A 16514-nucleotide genomic window follows, 5' to 3' on the forward strand; every position below is an offset into this window, starting at 1 on the left:
TTTGGTAAGAATGTCTGCCAATTGATGTTCAATGGGGACAAAGTCTAGAGAAACAACATTTTTTTCAACAAGATCCCTAATGAAATGATGATGGATTTAAATGTGTTTAGTATGGGAATGAAGAACATGATTCTTTGATATATTTATAGCACTAGAGTTGTAACAATGTATGTTCATGGTCCCTTGCTTAATTCCATAGTGTTTGAGCATTTGTTTCATCCATAAGAGTTGCATACAACGGCTTCGAGAAACAATATACTCAACTTTAGGCTGTAGATAAGGATATAGTGTTTTGTTTCTTACCGAGCCAAGTCACAAGACAATCACCAACAACAAAACAAGCACCAAATGTGTTTTTATGTTCTAAACAATGTAGTCAACATTGGAATATCTAGCAATCACAAAATAAGAATCATGAGAATACCACAAACCATAATCAAGAGTTCCATTTATATAGTGAATTATTCTTTTAACAGTAGTTAAGTATGACTCTTTAGGGTTTGCTTGGTACCTAGCATAAGCTCCAACACTAGAGATATGTCAAGACGACACGTAGTAAGGTAAAGTAAGCTTCTTATCATACTTCTATAAAGATTTTGCTCAACATTTTTTCTAAATTCATCCTTGCTAAGCTTAGTGGTGGTGCTCATAGGTGTCCTATAGTGTTTAGAGTATTCTAGACCAAATTTCTTCATTAATTCCCCAGCATACTTGGATTGAGAAAGAAAGATTTCATCTTTTAGTTAACTAATCTACAATCCTAGGAAGAAGGTTAATTCTCCTACCATGCTTGTCTCGAATTTAATCTTTAATAGTATAGCGAATTATTCTTTTAACAGTAGTTAAGTATGACTCTTTGGGGTTTGTTTGGCACCTAGCATAAGCTCCAACACTAAAAAGATATGTCAGGACGACTCGCAATAAGGTAAAGTAAGCTTCTTATCATACTTCTATAATGCTTTTGCTCAACATCTTTTTTAGATGCATCCTTGCTAAGCTTAGAGGTGGTGCTCATAGGTGTCTTAGAGTGTTTAGAGTATTCTAGACCGAATTTCTTCACTAATTCCCTAGCATACTTGGATTGAGAAAGAAAGATTCCATTTTTTAGTTGCCTAATCTACAATCCTAAGAAGAAGGTTAATTTTCCTACCATGCTCATCTCGAATTTAGTCTTTATCTCTTCAGCAAAACTAAAGGCAAGGTCACTATAGGCTAAGTCACTAACAATTCATCTTTGGACCCATTAATAAACAAGGTTCTATCAATTTCCCCTCTTTCAAACTTTTTCTCCAAAAGATAGGTTGTGAGTCTCTCATACCAAGCTCTGGGAGCTTGCTTTAATCCATAAAAGAGCTTTCTTGAACCTATAGAAATAATTGGGGAATTTTGGATCCTTGAATCCCTTATGTTGCTTAACATAAACCTTTTCACTTAGAATAGCATTTAGAAAAGTAATCTTGACATCCATTTGGTAAAGCTTTATCCTCTAGAAGCATGCTATTGCCAAAAGTATCCTAATTGATTCTAATCTAGTTATGGGTGCAAATGTCTCTTCAAAATCAATTCCTTGTATTTGTGAGTGTCCTTTGGCGACTAATCTTGCTTTGTTTCTCACAATGACTCCATTTTTATCTTATTTGTTCTTGAAAGTCTATGGTATACCTATGACATGTTTATATTCAAATCTAAGGACTAAGTACCACACATTATTCCTAGTCCAAGATTCATCTCCTAAAGCTTCCTCCATATTCTTTGGCTCTAATTGGGAGGTATAGCATATAAGACTCATCTCATTTAATCTTGATTGTCTCCTAGTAACCACTCATTCATTAACATTTCCTATAACATTTGAGATTGAGTGGTTCTTAGGTATTCTAGATTTATGTTTACTTCTTATTTCTTCAAATGTATCATCTAAAGGTTCAAATTCATCACTGTTAGGGTTATTGTTTCTTTCAGGGATATTATTAGGGTTTTCTTTTGTGATCTCCAAGTCTTTAGGGTTATCCTCAATTGATTCTTGGGTTAAAATTTGACTCTCAATTATATCCTGATCATACCTAGTATCATTTATAACCACATTAGAAGATTCCTGGATAATCTGTGAATTTTAATTATAAACTTTTTAGGTTTTACTCAAAGTAGAATAACTTAGAAAGATACCTATACCAAATTTAGCATAAAACTTCCCAAGGTTCTCCCCATTCCTAAGAATATAGCATTCACTACCAAAAGTCATAAAAAATTTAAGACTAGGTTTTCTCTCAGTCCATAATTTGTAAGATGTCTTCTATGTTCTAAGCCTAAGAAAAATCTTATAGGTCATATAACATGCAGTACTAATCACTTTTGTCCAAAATTACATCAGGGTGTATTATGCATATGAATCATCATCCTAGCCATTTCTTGTAACACTCTATTTTTTCTTTCAACTACTCCATTCTGTTGAGGAGTTCTAGAGGCTAAAAATTTATGTTTAATTCCTTTAGACTTGCAAAAGAGGTCAACATCCACATTGTTAAACTCTTTCCCCCTATTACTCTTAATCCTTACAATTTAATGGTCGATCTCCACTTATATTTTATTGAATAAAGACTTTAAGTGCTCTATGGCCTCCGATTTCTAAAATGAATAATGAGAGTTTAACTTTTTTTAAATGAAAATGAGCCAAATGTTTCATTATATTCACACATTCAGTACTCAATTATCAACATAGTATTCTAGAATGTTTTGATTTTATATGCAATTAATTGAATTAGTTTGTTGAATTCCAAATTATCCTTAAAAATTTATTTAAAAATTAAATTATTTATTATGTGTTACTTAATTTAAAATCAATTTACTTAGCAAGAAAATTAAAAAAATATAGTTGTGTATATAGAAAAAACAGTAAAGTCATAACTCCTAATATATCAGTTTTGGTTTATTATCTTTTTAAGTGATTAGATCTATTTTTAAGCTCCAAATTATTTTAATTTTTTTTTAAACCCATTAATAAATTCAATACAAAGTTGCTTGATTTAAAGTTCATTTCTCTATTGAGAAAATTTACAAAAATATAATTATATGCAAAAAATAAATAATAGAGTCATTATAAACCAATTTTTATCCATAAAATTTTGGTATTAATGAGTTTACTATTTGAGTTTCAAATTATTACTAAAATATTACTACATTCATTAATCATTTTGATGCATTAAATCTTGTTTAATTTGGAATTTATTTGCCTAGTAAAAAAAAACTAAAAAAAACATATGATTCTATGTAGAAAATAAACAATATAGTCGTTTTAGACAAATTTTTGTTCATAAATTTTTTATATTAATTGGTTCATTATTTGAACTTTAAGTTATTTTTAAAAAATTAATAATTTAGTTAACAAATCAAATGCATTAAGTCTTACTTCATTTGGAACTCAAATAAAACTTATTCATGTATAAAAATTGGAATTCAAAAACCTAATTCAATTAATTGCATATTAATGCAATTAATTGAATCAGTTACATATATCATATTTTGAATCAAATAAAAATTTACTTTTAAATATAAAAATTGTATATGCATGTATGCAACATTTGTTTTAAAGACCAATATGACATAAAATTATTAGAAATATGTATATTAAGAGTTGATTTGGCATTATTTTTAAAAAGCACTTTTAATATTAAAAATACTTTTAAAGACAAATAAGATATTAAACAAATTTAGGAAACACTTTTAAAAATTTTAAAAATCATTTATATATAGTATTAAAAAATCACTCATACTATTTTCTAGAGAAACATTTAATAGGTGATTCTCCTAAAAACAATTTTAGAGAAAACATTGTCAAGACATTATTAATCATTCTCTAAAACTTGTTTAATATAAAATAAAGAAAATCATAAAATTGAGAAAACTAAAAATTAGTTTTTTTTATTAAAAAAAAAAGTCAAAAGAAAAATAGTTTTTAAAAAGAATTAAAATTCATATTTTTATAAACTTTCAAGCTGCAACTTCTTTTTATATTACTTTTCTTAACTAAAAGAATCTAATAGAAACAAAATTTCCACAAAGAAGGTAAGAAAAAAGGAAAGTAGGGTTCTGTTTGGTAACCATTTTTAAAAACAGTTCGAGAAAATAGTTTTTGAAAATAGTTTTTTAATGTTTTGTAAAACAAAAGTATATTTGAAAACCTAAAAAGTTTTTAACTTGTTTTTAATATTTTGAAATATATTTTAAAAATAATTTTTATATTTAGAGCTTTATTTTTAATCATTATACATATTTGTATAATTATTTTTTAAAACAACTTTCAAAAAATAAGTAAAAATACTTTTAAAAAAAATGTTATATGAAAATATCATATTTTTTGTTTTTGAGAACAAAAAATAGAAAATATTTTTTTATTACCAAATATGTTTTATAATTTTTTTTGTTCTAAAAAATAGAAAACTGTTCTCGAAAACAATTATCAAACAAACCCTAGGTATCAAGGTAATGATTAGTTTTTAGTTGATGTTTTATTTATATATTGGATTTTATTTTCACACTTTATTAGTTATATAATAATGGATTTTGAATAGAAACCAATATCTTTTTTTAAAAAAAAAAAATTGTTTCAATTTTAATTTATTTTCATATTCTATTAAAAATGATGAATTTTGAGCAAAAGCTAACATTTTCTATAATTTGAATTTATTTTTATTTAGATTACTATTTATATTTTACTTCTATTGATATAAATCTTTGATTTTTAGTCATATTATTGGCCCTGGTTAACAAAACTTTTATTAAATGTTAATATGAAAAGACAATTTAACTCCCTTACCCTGTAAGAAAATTAAAAAACAATATTTATTAATTAAAAAATTGTAAAAGTTGAAATTAACATGAAAAAAAAAAAGATAAGCTAAAAATATTAGAAAATAAGTTAAAAAATATTATTTAGAAATATTTTTAAAAAAATTAAAATAATGATTTTATAATTTTTTAATGAAAAAATAAGACATGAAAAAAAAAACCGAAGCAAACATAAGCAAGTCACTAATTTGAATAAGAGAATATAACTTTAGAATAATTTTATTTTTATTTAGACTTTATTTTTTTAATTTAATATTTCAATAATTATAGCTAATTAAGTCTTTTTAAAATTCTAATGCGATAGATAGAGTGATGAGATGGTTTAATTATAAAACCATATTTTGACTACTCCTCAACTATGTCAATTGTACTTGAACTGTCAAACAATCATAATCATCATTGCTATTGTTATCGGAGATTTTCAGTTCATAAGGCTTATGCCAAAAATTAATTTAAGGATCAGATCAATATTATTTATTTATCTTCATGTATTTGTAGTATAGATAAAGTCAAAATTTACGGAAAAATCTCAAAATTAGGCCAATAGAATTCTGTCTACTACAATCTATAATAATAATAATAATAAATAAATAAAGATACTTCCAAATTTTCTCTAATCCTTTAATATTTTCTTTATTGAGCAATAACTTAATCCCTCAATAAAATACTCTTTGTAGAATATCAATAAATATTTCAATCTCGTCTTTTTCATTTAAAAAAAGAATTAGACATTATATTAGTTCATGAACCCTAACAAAAATTCTATCTAGATCAAGAAGGATATATATAAAAACTTACATGAGTAATTTTATGGCATATTAATAGGAGTAGTCCCAATTATATTTTAGATTGTTGTTGCCACTTATTATTTAACAAGATGGTAAAATTTTATGATAACAATAATAATATAATTACAATTTTTCTATAATTTATAAATATTATAATTACAATTTTCTATATTTTATCTCTCATCATCTTATATTCTTATTAAATATAAATTCATAACCCAAAAATAAAAATAAGTATTAAAATTTTCGAATTGTAAGTAATTCGATTTCTACGCACCCCATGTCCTTTAGGACCTTAATTTTTAATTGTTTGTGAAAGAGACCCACAAGTCATAACAACTATTTTTTGAGAAAATAGACACTAGTTTTCAAACATGTTTCCTATAATTTGAAATGTGTGCCAACTAGAAAAGGTTGACTAAAGGGAGACTTCCACTCTCCAATCCAATGGCTTCTAAACCTTTTCAAACATATCCCTAACCCAAAACGGGAGGAAAAAATAAACAAAAATCAAACCAAGGCCACCCATGATGGCCAATGAAAGACAAGGGAAACAAGTCAACCATTGGAATCTCGACCTCAGTCAAACCACAAACAATAATGATTAACTACTCAACTGTCCCATGCGTATATCCATCACACAAGGGCACAACCCCCACAAGTCAAAACCAGCCCACAACACACGCAAGGGCCCATGGGGCACAGCCTAGTGTTCTTGGGAATAGGGACTTTGATACAATTGTAATAGTTTTGGAGCCTCTGAGAACAAACCCAATATGTGAAATGTGAATGGAGATAAAGTATGGGATGTAGTGTTGAATGTTGATGGCATGAGTCTTATGACCTTATCGCTTCTATCTATTTATCTATCTATCCATCTTTCTGCTCAGCCATCCTTCTTTAAAACTCATCAAACACTAGTTGACTTTCTTGCTACCACAATGTACATTTGAGGTTTACTTCAGTTCTGTGTCTCCAATCCCTAGGCTTTCTTCAACATGTCATGTGGTTTACAGCCTCTACTTTTATTGAGCAGCATGTCATGTGGTTGAATCTCAATATGTCGTACAAACTGATCAATTAAACATGTAATCTGCAACTCAACAACTTTTCAGCCATGCCAGCTGCCAACTACGTACCTTGCTTGTTCAAATGATGATATGGTCTGGAAGATCATTAATTCGAATCCAAAATAAGCAAATTATTCATACAAGTTAGTATGCGATTAATGTGCTAAATATCATCATGGAATATGTATTAAGCAAGGGTGTACCAAAAATGGATTTAATTTAGGGTTATTTATTTAAAAGGATTGTTAAAACCCAAATTTGAAAATTTAACCTGTCATCTTTTTATGACATCGTTTTTTTTAAAATATCCTTATTTTTTTCTTATAAAAATAATCATTTTTTTTAAAATCCATGTATAAATACTTAAAATAATAAAGTACATTTATAATAAAAATGAATTATTTTTCAAGTAAAAACATGAAAATGGTTAAATTCAAAAATTTTAAATACAAAACGAATTAAACTAATTCAGTTGATGATTTCCTATTTAAAAATTCAAAAATAAACAGATTTGAACCAAAGGTTATATAGATGTTACTTATAAACAACCATTAATTAATTACATTAGTAATTTGTCGCAGATATTTCACATTGGATAGAATCTCAAACCATATTTAATATTTATATAGCTTTTTTCTATGATTTAAGTTATTTTGTATGACTAGTATGGACGGTAATAATGGTTATTCATCGTGACATCAGGTCATATAATAATGTATTGATAGGATTAACCATCAATGCTTCTGATTAATGTACTTCAACTCTGAGTTTCCCATCCCTAGAATTGAAGGATTGACAAAGTGTTTTCAACCATTCATGGTTTTTAATTTTTTGATTGGAACTTTTTCAATCACATTTTTTAATCAAAGGGTTAGAGGCATGTGATACAAGAAAATGGAGTTTGACTAAGCATGTTCCTAACAGAAAATATTCAAATGCTTCCCTAACAGAGACAAAACTGGTTTTTAGAAATATTTTTATTTTTTAAAACTAAAATAATAAGTATGTTTAGTTTTGAATAGTGCTAAATTTATTTGAATTTTTCTTAAAAAAGAAAAAAAAAAGTTATAAAAAATAATATTTCAACATTATTCAAAAGTTATATAATTGTTTAAAATATTTTTAAAAATGATTTTTGAAAGCATGTTATCAAGCATTATTTTTTTTTTTGGTCAATTTTAATCTAAAAATAGAAAATAGTTTGTAGAGCCCCATTTTGGGCCACCCTTGGGGGAAACTTCTAGAGCTCGTTTTGCCACCCTGGTTTTACAAACGCATATTTTCCTTTTAGAGTTACACTTGAATGTTTGTTTTTTTTTTTTTTTTTTTTTACCCCTTTAAAATAAAATAAAATAATTGGTCACTCCAAAAATAGTTTTTACAAAACTCAAATTTTCATAATAAAAAAGCGAATCATGTGGGGACATATATGAAAAATATGATCCACACAGTTATATAAAGTTACCTTTGTACATATATTTTTGTTTTTTATTTTAAAAAATAGAAACCACTTTACAAAATATTATAATGCTTATCTAAAAAATAGATTTAACTCATGACCTTAAAAACACTCTTCAATATTTTAAAATTTTGGGGAAATTAAAAGTTTTCATTTTCTGAAAGTTTAAAATTTTTTGAAGTTATTTTCCTACACAAGGTACCTATGTACCTATAGTTTGTATAAGAATTTATATATTTTGTAAAAAAAATATATATATATATTTTTTAAATACAAAAAATAGAAAATGTATTCAAATGAATACAAAAAATTATTAATGTATTTTGAAAAGTTCATTTTTTAAAAAATAAAATTTTAAAATGCATTATAAAGCCTTTTTTTTTTCTTCATTCAAAAATAAAATATAACTATCATCTCAGATAAGGCGACGGAAGGGAATGATTTCACATTAGTAAGGCAAGGAATAGGAGTGGTCTCATCTGAACGGCTCGCTGCCTATTTTGTTACTTTCTTTGTTTGGATTCCAGAACAGAACTACAGATCCTGGCCCCCTCCATTCGACCTTGTAAAAGGTCTCAATGGGGAGGAGCTCTCTTGGGGCCCTGCTCACAGTAGCAAAAACGGACGACTCTTTGGTATCGCGCGCTGAGTATACACGTGATAACCGGCACCCCTTAGTCTAGTCTATAAGCAACTAAAAGACAATACAATCAATCTTTAGTGACGGTTACAAGAATGGCGGGGATACTATAGAGTTGACTAATGATCTTCACATCCGAACTGAGACTGGACGACTCTTGCTGCCACCCTCACGGAAGACACAAAGAATCGCTTAGCAAACCCTGCTGCCCCATCCCAATAAAACGTGTTTATCAACCACCCCTGTCGACTTCGCACAAGCCAACACTGGCTCCTGCCCTATAATCTAAATCCATTAGGGAGGGGAGTCGAAACTCCCGGTAGATCCTCCGCATGAATGGGCACGTTCTCCTTTTATATGTAATAACCAAAGCTATCGTGGCTACCTTGTACTTTGTATTTCCGCTCGGTGTCATTGAGCTTACGGCTCTTATAGGCGATTGGGTGCCCTCTTGCTTGCATAAGAACTCCACCGATGGCATAGTCCGAAGCATCGGTATGTACCTCGAACGGCTTAGCATGATCCGGAAAGGCCAGCACCGGATCAGCCATGATGGTTCCCTTTAAGTCCTCAAAGGCCTCTTGACATTCTCTCGTCCAATGCCATAGATTGGTTTCGCGGCAGAGTTAACGGCCTTGATGCGGCTGGTGCCCCTTTCCGTCTTCAGCCCCAAAGCGCTTGGCTTTCCCCTCGGTGACCTTTTTTTTAAATACAAAAAATAGAAAATGTATTCAAATGAATACAAAAAATTATTAATGTATTTTGAAAAGTTCATTTTTTTAAAAATAAAATTTTAAAATGCATTATAAAGCCTTTTTTTTTTCTTCATTCAAAAATAAAATATACTTCTCATTTGTAAAATAGCCAAGCCTTATGGTTTATAATCTTGAAAGAAACAAATTTAAATTTTTATTATTAGTTTCACCCATATGGGAAGGTGGTAAAGAAATGGAAGGTGGGTCTTCTTGAAATTCCATAATTTTTTAGTTTGGATCACATGGAAACTCTTCAAAGATGGAGCCTAAAGAGAATTGTAAATGGTCTCATGAGTCTCATTTGTTAAATTATGGGACTTCTACTTTATTACATTCTTATAAAATGCTAAAAAGATTAAACTAGGTAAATGTTTTTTCATAAAAATGAATTAATTTTTGTTGTTTTTATAATGAGATTTAAGTAGCTATTTTATTATGTCTTTTTTTTTCTATTCAATTTTAGTTACAATTGGGAATCGTGATTAACATTTAGCTAATATTGTGAGAAAATAAAATTGTTAAGGAAGCATGATATGCATAAGAAACTTAAATCCTGCAAATTTAAGTTTTTTAAAAAATCGATAATTCAACATGGTATTAAAGTTTAGTTTAGTGGGAGGTCACGGGTTTAACCCTCTTCTTCGTTTTTTTGTAATTTACATTTCCCTTATTTAGTGGATGTCTCTCAATGGGGCCACACGTGATGCAAGTTTAAGTTAAAAATTGATAGTTCAAAAATCTCCCATTTGCCAAATATTTTCCAATAAGAAGCAACTTAATGGTAGGAAGCTATTACATAAAAAATAAGAAATTTGGTAGTTGAACAAAAATATCCCATTTACCAAATATTTTCAACTGCCACTAAGAAGCAACTTAATGGTTAGAGGCTATTAAGTTAAATTAAATGAGTATATTAATCAAACTGAATGGTGTCTAATAATGTTAGACTTGATGGACAACCACAATCTTTATGGATTAGAACCACCAACTGAAAGATCCTTTTCTCATCTAAGTCGGACAACAACAGTATCAACTGCATGCATTAACGTCCAAAGGAGAAGTGACGTGCCTCGAATGGATCGAACCAAATTCTAATTTCTTATATTAACATTGGCCTGACTAGATGAATTAAATATTTTAGTAATTATAAACCATGCAACTCATCAAACATTGGCCTTGGCCTTAAATCAAATTCTTTTTTTTTTCTTTTTCTTTTTCTTTTTTTAAAACTTTATTAAATGACCATCTACCTCATCTTACATGACTTGATTTCTTTAAGTCATGATCACCATACATCATGGGAAACATAAATAAGGTTACACTCTAACATCCTTCCCACATGTAGTCTTTTTTTGAGCTTATATGTGGATTTAATATATTAGGAAAATTAAATAAGATGAGGTTCGAACAAGTAATCAAAATTTTAATGTCATGTTAGACAACTAATTTTGTCAAAATCTTACGATTATAGGATTTGGAATTTAAATTATTTAATTTATACAACCTAAGAACGATTATTCTCAAGATTTATCGAAAGAATTGAATTCAAATGAGTAACTACAATAATCAAATACCACCGTAGACTATTGGGCATGAAATTTAATAAAGGGACCGATATCATAGGCGTGGGCTCCCGCCAGTTTATGGTGACATGCAAAAGTACATGCTAGTGGTGATGAGGGTAAATGTATGGGTCCCCAGTGAATTGAAATGGAGAAAAGAGGAAACAACTTGGGGAGGTAAGATGTATAAATTTCCAAGAAAATGCATGCCTGCAGGCGTGTTGGCAATACATCAGTATGTAATTACTGCAATGGAGAGAGCAGATGGACGCATTTATTACTCTCTACCCACCGCCTTAGCATTGCTATTAAATCTCCTCACACACTCAAGCGACACTCCGCAGCTCCCAGTGCTTTTTTTTTTTCAACCCCACCTTACTCTCTGTTAGCGTCTTTCTATCTCTGATGGCTAAGTTTTGGGTATGTTTCTTGTGTTTGTTGTTGGTGGGGAGTTTAGTTTCAGGCCAAGATGATGATCAGTTTAGTCCAGGAGGGGCAAAGAGAGAGATGGTTCCTGCGATGTTTATCTTTGGAGACTCTCTCATTGACAATGGGAATAACAATAACCTTCCTTCTTTTGCAAAGGCCAACTATTTTCCCTATGGGATTGATTTTGAAGGAGGCCCTACTGGACGATTCTCCAATGGTTACACCATGGTTGACGAAATAGGTGGAACTCTCTCTCTCTCTCTCTCTCTCTCTATCTATCTATCTATCTATCTATCTATACATATATATCTATCTCTATCTCTTTATATATATATATAGAGGGTACGAAGTGATATATATTAGCCTTTGAACTCCATATTTACCAATACATTGGTGGTATTAGTGCTAAAGGTTCCTTGGGACTTCTAGTCTCTCTCTCTATCTCTTTATATATATACATATATAGAGGGTACGAAGTGATATATATTAAGCTTTGAACTCCATATTTACCAATACATTGGTAGTATTAGTGCTAAAGGTTCCATGGGACTTCTACTCTCTCTCTCTCTCTGTCTATCTATTTATATGTGTGTATGTGAGCCGGTATCTATTGGGCTATATATTTTACTGATAAGTGGTATTAAAGTTTCCGAAGAACTTCTGCTTTCAAAAGGCATAATCAGTTGCATGTATGTGACTTCTACTTCCCAAAAGCATTATAGGAAATCAGACCATTACATAGTCAAGAGTCCATTTCACGGACCAAAGACTAAATGTTAGAATATGTCTCTTTTGGATACCCTTAATTAATAAGAATGTCATATAATCTTTTCACATCACTTGTGAATTTTGATGGTTCTCATATAATAGGCATAGTGAAAGGTAGGATGGACAATGCATAGATCAACAGAAGGTAAGAAAGATGATCCCCTCCCTTCATTTCCCTTTGCATTTCGTTAATATTAATATTGGAAACAAATTTTAATTTACTGATATTCATTTTGATGATGAGTGGTGGGGAGGTTGATAACATATATATTTTGGTGTCACAATATATATGCAGCTGAACAGCTAGGACTACCTCTCACTCCTGCATATTCTGAAGCTTCTGGAGAGGAAGTGCTTCATGGTGTCAACTTTGCCTCAGCAGCTGCTGGAATACTGGACATCACTGGAAGAAACTTTGTAAGTACTTTCATATATGATCTCGTTTGAAACAGATCAGCTATGGTTGTTCAATTCTGTGATGATTTTGGACACTTGATAATGTAAGATAATACTATCCAGAATGCAATTCATCATCGGTCCAAAATGCTTTGACTGTTTGACAGTCTTTTATTCATACCGGCATTTGTTTCTCTCTTAAATGCAATTCATGAATGCATATTTAGCAGAGCAGCGTATTGATAATGGCTGTGGCAGCCATTAAATGACTTTCTATACTCACAAGAAATGACAACAGGGACTATGAGTTAGTATGTAGTTGGTCAATTCAATAACCGAAGTAATTAACCATGCCCTTGGATGATGAAATGGGTTGACTCTATTTTGTATTTCCCTTGTTGAATATCAGGTGGGGCGCATACCATTTAACCAACAGATACGCAACTTTGAGAACACGCTCGATCAAATTACCGACAATCTTGGAGCTGATAATGTGGCTGAGGCAATAGCAAAGTGCATATTCTTTGTGGGAATGGGCAGCAATGACTACCTAAACAACTATCTCATGCCCAACTATGCGACTAGGAATCAGTATAATGGCCAACAATTTGCGAACCTTTTGATTCAACAGTACAATAGGCAACTCAATGTAAGATTTATTTGCTTGCCCACTGTCTCTTTGCACCATTATATATACTTGAGTGGACATAAATACTGAATTCTTACATGTTGACAGACCCTTTACAATCTTGGAGCCCGGAGGTTTGTCCTGGCTGGGCTGGGAATTATGGGTTGCATTCCAAGCATCCTAGCTCAAAGTCCGACTAGCCGCTGCTCGGACGACGTGAACCATCTCATTCTACCATTTAATGCAAACGTGAGGGCGATGGTTAACAGACTCAATTCCAATCTCCCTGGGGCTAAGTTCATTTACATTGACGTCTACCGCATGTTCCAAGATATCCTTTCCAACTCAAGAAACTATGGTATTTTTTTCCCTTTTTAATTTCACAATGGCAACTTATTTTTATTGTAGAAAATGTTAATGATCAATTGGTTTTTCCTTTTTCCTTTCTTGCTTTTAGGATTTAGTGTTATAAACCGTGGTTGTTGTGGAATTGGGCGAAACAGTGGGCAGATTACATGTCTTCCATTCCAAACTCCATGCTCAAACCGAGAACAGTATGTGTTCTGGGATGCTTTCCACCCAACAGAAGCCGTGAACATCATAATGGGGAGGAAGGCATTTAACGGGGATAAGAGCGCTGTTTACCCCATGAACATAGAGCAGCTTGCCAATCTCGATCTCGAGCCGAACGAACAGAAACCCTAGCTTGCTGTGCTAATGATCCATGCATGTCTTGAATGTACTTGTTCTATCTATGGGGCTATTTCATTGTTATAAGAGCAGAAATTAATTAAGTGTTAGAAAATCAGAAATTTGTTTGTGGGTGCATGCGTGCTAATTTAATTGGAAGTTGGAACAACTTTTGTCTAGGTTATTGGTATATCCTTTTTTCTACAATAGCCTGGTGAGCTTCATCTTTTTCTTTTTCTTTCACTACACAAACTTTTTCTTTTTCTGTGGCATATGGACTGAAATCCAAAGTAAAGCTGACGCAAAATTAGGTAGAACTGAGAAATTCCTTGTTCATCAAGACCCAATTTTCTTTCAAACTGACTTAAAATTCTAGTCCAGTTCTGATCCAGCTGAGTTTAGCAAGCAGCGGGCAGAAAATTAAGACAAGAACAGAAATATACAAGAGAATTTCAGTAGTCAGCTATCTTTGGGCTTTAATTCAAATGAAACGCGACATCAAATCAGAGTTGGGTAAAAGGGCACACAAACATATTTATGAGACTCAGCTGCCCATCCTTCGTCACTGTGGGGCATCCAAGCGAGCTTCTGTTGAAAGTTTTCTTTCTTTTGAATTGACTCACCAACATCTTTTATGATTGTACTTTGTTTGGAGTACTTTCTAAACATTAGGTCTAAACGTTAGCCTTATACAAGAGATTATGCATCATCAACCCCCAGTCTTTGTCTCACTTCTTTAGGTATTATTAAGCCATTAATTCTGCCAATCTTCATAAGCTTGGAGTAGTCCCGTGACGATGGGCTTGTATAATAATGTTAGGACACCAACCCACCCGTCCCCATCATTTTTCACTTTTGCTACTCCGCCTGATCTCACAATGAATGCTGAATTAAATGTTACACATTCTTTCTCTCATCTACCTATCCCATTTGTTCAACGTTCAGCAGAATCTGATCCAAATTCCAGCTCAATCCCCTTCCTCTCTACAGTTATCGAGCAGGATGTCACGTGATTGACGCTCAATTTCCTGTACAAGCTCATGAATTAAACATGTCATCTGCAACTCTACGCCCCTTTATCAGCCATGCCAGCTGCCAACTACCCCTGCTTATTCAAATGATCACATGGTCTAGAAGATCATGTCATCAATTCGAATTCAAAATAATTAAGCAAATTAATTACTCACACCATTAGTTTGTTGTTAATGTACTAATTAATGTAGTATCATAATATCCTTAAAAAGGGGTGTGAGAAAAACCGATTTAATTGATAAAATTGATCGAGTTGAACCATTCCAAATCAATCAATTTTAGAGGTTTTTAGCACACCAAATCAAACTAAATCCGAAATTAACTTAGATTGCCAATTATTACTAAGCTGAACCAAATCAAACCTATCAATTCCCTCTTTAATTTCAATCAGCTTAGTGATGTGATTTAACAAAAGAAGAGGTCTGAGCCAAGAGCTTTGGCATCGTATTAAACATTTGCTTGCTGTTAAAGAAGTGTAAACTATTAGTTAAGCAGGTATTTCTTCTTTCCCTTTTCATACATGATATTGATTGATTTTCATTGGGTCCCAACAACTTACCTTTTTTATGATAACATCAGTACACACTTTACACACCAATCAATCCGGTATGTGGAATCAACTAAATATTTCATGACAGAAAAATTAATCATATTGAAATTGAGTACCGGTATTGTCCCAAATTTGGTGACACTTGGGACCCTTGTGATTGAGATATGTTTCATGCTATTCTTAATGATGGAAGTCTACGCTAGACTCCATTGAAGGGTCATTTAATATTTGATGTGTCAAGGTACTGTATCATGGCTCTCTCCTTTGGCAATTTAAGGAGTGATAAAGAAATTCATTCGGTGTGGAAAGAACATCCAAAAGTTTGGTAGAAAATCAAGCCAATATCTCAAAGATTGGCATGAAGAAAGTTGTTTTACGATGGAAATTAAGAATGCGTTTTTATAGTGATTTTAGAAAGTATTTTTAATTTTTTAATACTTAAAAAGAAAAAATAAAATTCAAATGTTATAAAGACAAGCCATCTTGCATATGCCTTATTTTCTTGCATGGAAACTACGAGGATTCTTATCATATATTCAATGCCCCAAGACTCAGTTTTTACTTTCATTAGATTGAGAGACCAAAGATCATTTATCTCATTACTAATACTGTTATCCATTAATAATTAAGTCTCTCTTATAGATATTGTCATTTCTAGGACCAAACCCGTAAAGCTTTAACATATATATTTAAGTGGAAATCACTACAGCATTCCTAACTTCTTTCCTAGTCCTACAAGCACCCCTCATGCAAGTATGACATCCTTATTGTCGTGAGCATGACATTCTTCTAATGTTTCGTAAGATTGTTGGTTAGATATATAGAAACCCTTACGGCGAGACAGACTCTCCACCTCAGAGTGAGAGATTGTCTCTAACTAATTGTAATGATCTGCTCCCTCTCAT

At 31.3% G+C, this 16514-nt stretch overlaps 1 protein-coding gene across 1 annotated transcript; it reads left to right on the plus strand.

Moving 5' to 3' along the window:
• Positions 1-11445: 11445 nt before the first annotated feature.
• On the plus strand, positions 11446-14206 carry LOC100258563 (GDSL esterase/lipase At1g71691). Its single transcript, XM_002278183.5, has 5 exons — positions 11446-11786; positions 12609-12730; positions 13119-13358; positions 13446-13695; positions 13795-14206. The coding sequence occupies exons 1-5, from the start codon at positions 11522-11524 to the stop codon at positions 14040-14042; spliced, it is 1125 nt and encodes a 374-aa protein (XP_002278219.2). The 5' UTR covers positions 11446-11521; the 3' UTR covers positions 14043-14206.
• The last annotated feature ends 2308 nt before the right edge of the window (positions 14207-16514 follow it).

This window comes from Vitis vinifera, chromosome 18 (assembly GCF_030704535.1).
Source record: "Vitis vinifera cultivar Pinot Noir 40024 chromosome 18, ASM3070453v1".
NCBI classification, from domain to species: domain Eukaryota; kingdom Viridiplantae; phylum Streptophyta; class Magnoliopsida; order Vitales; family Vitaceae; genus Vitis; species Vitis vinifera.

Coding starts and splice junctions, on each gene's coding strand:
- LOC100258563 (XM_002278183.5), top strand. CDS start 11,522: ATGGCTAAGTTTTGGGTATGTTTCTTGTGTTTGTTGTTGGTGGGGAGT. Junction 11,787..12,608: donor CACCATGGTTGACGAAATAG/GTGGAACTCTCT, acceptor ATATATATGCAG/CTGAACAGCTAGGACTACCT. Junction 13,696..13,794: donor TTCCAACTCAAGAAACTATG/GTATTTTTTTCC, acceptor TCTTGCTTTTAG/GATTTAGTGTTATAAACCGT.